The sequence below is a fragment of the Megachile rotundata genome, chromosome 12, assembly GCF_050947335.1.
Source record: "Megachile rotundata isolate GNS110a chromosome 12, iyMegRotu1, whole genome shotgun sequence".
Lineage (NCBI taxonomy): Eukaryota > Metazoa > Arthropoda > Insecta > Hymenoptera > Megachilidae > Megachile > Megachile rotundata.
The window spans coordinates 8,808,597-8,814,712 of record NC_134994.1 but is presented as its reverse complement, the minus strand read 5'-3'; the positions used below and the strand labels follow the sequence as shown (position 1 = coordinate 8,814,712).

The following is a 6,116-nucleotide window of genomic DNA, read 5'->3' as shown; positions in this document are numbered from 1 at the left end:
TTACTAATCAAACACTTCCGGTCAATAGAAAGATTTCGATTTGCTGCGTTCCCGTCCTATTGCCTGGTTTTCAATATCAATTTATCAATGACCAATCAACGTGCACGTTACAACTTTTATTTCGTAATGATAAATTCGGAATAAATGCACAAATCATGATCAAAAACTGGCAGTACAACTGTTGAATCAGTATAAAAGATATATATTAATAAATAGAAATAAATATTAACCATTTTGTCAAAGTAAGGATGATAGACGTAAAGGTTTCAAGAAATCTGTGGTAACGGCGATACAGCCCTGCCAGCTGTCAGCCATCGATTGTAAGAACTTTTGCTGCCTTACAAAGCAGCGTAACGTACAAAAACAGTATTTTTCGTTGTTTGCACGAAATCAAAATAATTTACTCACGTTTTATACGTATTTGACCAAAAATGGATAGTAACATACGGTACAATATGGTATGTCTAAACAACGATGCAATTATGATACATATTTTTCATACGTGTTGTTTTAAAAGCAATACTGAACAGTTCATTATGCGTCTTTGACTGCTAAAATGTCTTTCATTTAGTAAATAGATTTTACACATTTTAAGAGAAATCGTTATGCGGTAGACTGTAAACTATGCACGACCAGCGACATACACAAGTCGATAAAAACATTGTCTCCAGCAATAGTCATTTGTTTCCTACAGGGAATTTAATATTAAAATTTGATCATAATATAAGCATCTCTTATTTTTGATATTGTTTTGATTTTTTTAATGGCAAAGATCAATGAAATAAAGTATATTGTTAGGTAATGACAGATAATGTGAGATTTCTTTGTGTAACTGAAACTTGTGGTCAACAACATACATCATAGACAAATAATAATGATCGAATTTTAGCCTTCACAAATGAATAGTGATTCAAATGGAGAACCATCTTCTCAGAATGATATATCGGCATTAACTGTAGCAGTACCAGTTACAACAAGTGATATGATTAATCATTCAGGAAATGTTGCTGCAGCACAAACTTCAATTGAAAGTCGAATGGTATAATAAATTTGTTATTTATTTAAAAATTTACAGTATTAACAGAAAATTATAATTACAGGTGGATGGAGAAGAAATACCACCTCCAAAAGCAGATTTCTCAGCTCCTCCACCTTATGAAGTAGCTACAAAATTACCTAGCTATGAGGAGGTCCAACGTGAAAAAACTTTACAGGGAGAACCTTATCCCCAAATACACATGGTGATTTGATATATTTATGATAACATTTAATAACAATATAACTGTCACGAAAAACTAATATAATGTTATAAAAATATTTTTCTAGTCTGGCAATATCAGAACACCACAACAACGTTTGACAATTATGGCTATTGATACTGAAGCTGCAGAAGGAGATCCAGAGAGTAGTTTACTTGGTACTGATTTCATGTTCTTTACAGCATTTTTGGGTATGTTTTTACATTTATTTATTTTTGTCTATGTGCTGTTCTCAACAATAAAATATATGTTTGTTGCAGTTGCATTTTTATTCAATTGGATCGGATTTTTATTGTTGATGTGCTTTTGTCACACAATTGCATCTCGATATGGGGCATTATCTGGTTTTGGCTTATCTTTGACAAAATGGACACTGATTGTTAAACATTCCACTGATCTTGCATCGCGTGAAAATTCATGGCTATGGTGGTTGATAATGGGATTTGGTTTGTATTTTATTGTATATTATTATGCATACTATGTTCTATTACCTATATCAACGCGTTGACTATCGATTTTATGTAAATAAAGCTTACCGTGATGCCGATGTTTTAATCGCTCCGATCGGAAGTGGAAATTTTAGCACTTCGATAAAAATCAACATATCGAATCGATAGTCAACGTGTTAAGGTATGAAAGAATTATATTGATACATATGTTTATATTTCAGGTGTTTTAATTTGTGCACGAGCAATTGTTCAATATTTGAACATTAAACGTGGGTGGAGATTATTACCTGGAAGTGCTCAGGAGCGTTTACTCTTTTTTTATTAAGCTATTAAATCTGCACCTTTATCTAACTTGGCTTTAGAACAAACAGCATTTCTATTTGGGGTTGTATTTGTATAATATATAATCTACACCCTGTGAAAATATTACTTTATATTGGCTACGTACTACTGTATTATTAGAAGAGAAGTTATTAAAACTATTAAGACTATTTGCCAAATTTGCTTATCATTGAGATGAACGTGGCAGATTAAAAAACAAGATAAGATCATTTTTGCACATAACAGTTTTATGTGTTATTACCACATAGATAAAATAAAATTTGTATTGCTCAAATAACGTGAACAATGCTTTAATGTGAAATATCATGTATTGTTCGTCTAAATATGAATTGCTTCATAATATGTGACATATGTAAGTTTATTATTTATAAAAATTGGTGTTGCGAATACAGAAATTTATTAAAAAACGAACATATAATCACTAAAACAGATACCTAAAACAGATACGGAACTATGAAAGTTCTAATAACGATATTGTGTAATACATTCTAGTGTTAGATGAGCTTTTAGAATTTTGATTATATACGATACGTCTACTGATTATTCGAATTGCTTGTTTGTATATTACTATAATTTATAGAGAAAAAAAATTCTTATTGAATTTGAAGATATAAGTTAATCACATAAGATAGATATGTATATATATGTGTGTGTACATACGATATATGTGCATACACACATAAATATATAGTAATATTATTACGAAACTCTACGCATTATATGTTATACTGTCAAAAATGTCATTGTTATATACTTATTACAACAATATAAAAAGTTAATCTGTCTCTTGTATATTTTATCCATAATGACACAAATACTCCTTCATTAATAATATTTTTAACAATAAAGTACAATGTATGTATAATATGCAGTATATAATAAATTTTCAATTATATGTTCCGTATATTCGATAACATCAAATGACCAATTAAGCAGATCCCATGGTGTAATGGTTATCATTCTGGTCTGTAAATCCAGCGATCCGAGTTCATATCTCGGTGGAACCGTTGTTGCCCCTTTTTTTTATCATTAAAGAGTAAAATTACAAATGTTTTACCGAAATATTGATTACATAATATATTTTCATATCATTTTATAACAAGAAATTGTTAAATATACGCTGTAATAAATTAATGTTACCCAAGAAAATTGTAAATTGGGATGATATATGGTCGTGAGATGGCAGCATTATCGAAGTAGTGTAGCATAGTGGTTAAAGCAAAATTTAAAAAAAACTTTCTTCATATATGGATATATATTAAATAAAATATGGGAGATTCGTTGAAGGAGTCAACCGATAATTTAAAAAATAATCCCATTGTTTTTTTGGATATAGCAATTGAAACAGAAAAAGGTAATCTATGCACAAGAGTTGCAATCATGAAAGCATATAATTCAGCTGTTAACCAACGATGTTGTGTACCACTGTTCTTTTAAATTTCCTTTCATTAGAATATTAAAAATAATTTATATGATACTGTAATACAGTTGGAAGAATTGTGATAGAACTTTTTAAAGATGTTGTACCTCGAACATCAGAGAATTTTCGTGCATTATGTACTGGAGAAAAGGGCATTGGAATCAATGGTAAAAAATTACATTATAAGGGATCAATATTTCATAAAGGTATATTTAATAAAGAATATCAACATTTTATTTGTTGGAAATTGTATATTCAATAACTTAATAAAAATGTTTTTATGATTTAGTGTTGCCACAGTTTATGATCCAAGGTGGAGATATAATAAATTTTGATGGAACAAGTGGAGAAAGCATATATGGTCCACAATTTGAGGATGAAAATTTTAAACTTTCTCATTCTTCAGGAGGGCTCCTGAGCATGGTTAATGAAGGTTATCCAAACAGCAACAGTTCCCAGTTCATTATTACCATTTCAGCTAGTACTCATTTAGATGGCACGAATGTAGTATTTGGTAAAGTTTTGAAAGGAATGGGTGTAATATTGGAAGTTTCTCAAGTAGAAACAATAAAAGATACACCAGTTGAGGTATTTAAAATTAATGTTTCTTTTCATTGTAAATATGGTACATTAATAATTATTTAAACAACTTAATCATAGAAAGTACATATAATTGACTGTGGTGAATTAAAACAAGGTCAAAATTGGGGAATGGAAGAGAGTGATGGAACAGAAGATACTTTTACTCCATGGCCTGAAGACTGGAGTTATTGTACAGATCACAAGGGACTTGACGTAAGTATTCATTTATAGAAATATATATTTCTGGAGGTTACTTTTCTAACGAACATTTATAATCATTTATAGTACAAGTATATAATTGGGGTTATTATGAAGATAAAAGATTCGGGAAATCATTATTTTTTAAAAAAACATTATGTAGATGCAGGCAGGAAATATAAAAAAGCATTACGGTACTACAAGTGGATGATGAAGACGGTGGATGTGCCAGATCATTCTGATACACTAATAATGAATACTAAAGTGGCAATTTTGCTTAATCTTGCTGCTGTTAAATTGAAAGAAAAAAACTACCGTGATGTTTTAAAATTATGTACAGAGGTAAAATTTTACTTTTGTGCATTGTAATAAAAAATCGAACTATTATTTATCATTATTTTAATATTTAGGTTTTACAATTAAACAAGAACAATAGTAAAGCATTATTTCGTAGAAGTCAAGCATATATGGGTTTAAATGAATATGATTTGGGCTTAGCAGATTTAAAGCAAGCATTGTTGGAATCTCCTAATAACAAGGATATTTTACAAGAAATGGACAAGGTAAAAACAGTAATGAAAAAATATTTAGCTATTGAAAGAGCTTCTTGTCAAAGAATGTTTAAGTAAAAATAAAATATTTTATAGTAATGTTTGTAAATATAATAAAATTTTATATACATATTTTTTTAATTAAAATCAATATAAGTAAAATCATTTTTACACAAAGTAGTAATTATATTTAACAAAAACTGTAAATTATTTACATCCTATAACATAATGAGTAACTTGTAAATATTTGGAAATATTACCAAAATTACATGAAAGTATTTCTTACATGAAAAATAAAAAACAACATCGAATTTAAATGCAAATTTAATTATTGCTTTTGTTCATATTTATTTTAATATTGTGCAGTTCTATTTAAGTGTAGTTGTATTTTTTGGTAATAATTTCCGTATTAGGTGTATAAAAATAAATTAAAATATAACATACAATATTGGAATCATGTGCGAAAATGCTATTAAACGTAAAATCTTGTTTTATTAAAAGTTAAAAGGAACACATGAAGCATGCTTATATCACATTAAATACTCATTCTATGTAATAAATTTTTCTGTTACAAATTTTGTCATATTTAATTATTTTTTATCATATTTAGAATTGTGTATTCTAATACAAAATATTAATGTACTAAGATAAACAGTACATACAGAAGTCAATTACATAAAATTAAATGCTGTTATAAACAACTATTTACTGTGTCATTTATTAAACACTTATATCAAGGTCTTAACAATGCTGAGCGTTAAAATATCTTATACGACATATCACGATAAACGCGTATCACACAAAATAAATATTATTTTAATAAAGGCTCATACATTCAGTTTTTTCACTCTATTAGTATTCTAACGGCAACAATTTATGTCAAATAAATATTTTTAATAATAGAACTTAAAAAGTAGACATATACGTAGAAAAGTCACTAATTGCAATTTTTTGTTATTATTGAAAATACGTAATTTTCAACAGTTACCTATTTTCGTTCGAAGGTTTCGAGTGTAATTATCTTTTAGTAACATTGTATATTTATATAACAAGTTTCAATTAATATCTACAATAATTAGTGTAGAAGCATAAGCTGTGACTAGATTAAAAATTGTCATTAACTACCTTTGGGTCAATGTCAGCCTTCACTGACATATACATATACTATTTAATAAATACAAAAATAAATACGTAAAATCAATAATTATCTACGAAATATTGTTTGGTAAGCTTTTTAATAAAAGTTAAATAATTACGAGGGAATGCATATACGTATTGCAGTTTTCTGGTTTTTATAAATTACTTCATTCTGAGA

At 28.1% G+C, this 6,116-nt stretch overlaps 2 protein-coding genes across 3 annotated transcripts; both read left to right on the top strand.

Moving 5' to 3' along the window:
- Positions 1–179: 179 nt before the first annotated feature.
- On the top strand, positions 180–2,834 carry Ndfip (Nedd4 family interacting protein). 2 transcript variants are annotated; one of them, XM_012283011.2, is made up of 6 exons: positions 180–320; positions 890–1,039; positions 1,101–1,241; positions 1,327–1,450; positions 1,520–1,705; positions 1,930–2,834. In XM_012283011.2, the coding sequence occupies exons 2-6, from the start codon at positions 899–901 to the stop codon at positions 2,031–2,033; spliced, it is 696 nt and encodes a 231-aa protein (XP_012138401.1). In that variant the 5' UTR covers positions 180–320; positions 890–898; the 3' UTR covers positions 2,034–2,834. The 2 variants fall into 2 exon arrangements, with proteins under 2 accessions (XP_012138401.1, XP_003702258.1); XM_003702210.3 differs by having other exon boundaries at positions 189–458.
- Positions 2,835–3,051: 217 nt separating this feature from the next.
- Positions 3,052–5,505, top strand: Cyp40 (Cyclophilin 40). Its single transcript, XM_003702267.3, has 6 exons — positions 3,052–3,404; positions 3,539–3,676; positions 3,760–4,058; positions 4,131–4,265; positions 4,338–4,592; positions 4,661–5,505. Exons 1-6 carry the CDS (start codon positions 3,320–3,322, stop codon positions 4,877–4,879), a joined length of 1,131 nt encoding a protein of 376 aa, XP_003702315.1. The 5' UTR covers positions 3,052–3,319; the 3' UTR covers positions 4,880–5,505.
- Positions 5,506–6,116: the final 611 nt, after the last annotated feature.

What these genes read in the sequence shown, in the direction of transcription:
- Cyp40 (XM_003702267.3), top strand. Translation starts at nt 3,320, where the DNA reads ATGGGAGATTCGTTGAAGGAGTCAACCGATAATTTAAAAAATAATCCC. An exon ending in AGCAATTGAAACAGAAAAAG is followed by an intron (nt 3,405 to 3,538) that starts GTAATCTATGCA and finishes ACTGTAATACAG; the next exon opens with TTGGAAGAATTGTGATAGAA. An exon ending in TAAAAGATACACCAGTTGAG is followed by an intron (nt 4,059 to 4,130) that starts GTATTTAAAATT and finishes ACTTAATCATAG; the next exon opens with AAAGTACATATAATTGACTG.
- Ndfip (XM_003702210.3), top strand. Translation starts at nt 432, where the DNA reads ATGGATAGTAACATACGGTACAATATG. An exon ending in GTAACATACGGTACAATATG is followed by an intron (nt 459 to 889) that starts GTATGTCTAAAC and finishes ATCGAATTTTAG; the next exon opens with CCTTCACAAATGAATAGTGA. An exon ending in CTTATCCCCAAATACACATG is followed by an intron (nt 1,242 to 1,326) that starts GTGATTTGATAT and finishes ATATTTTTCTAG; the next exon opens with TCTGGCAATATCAGAACACC.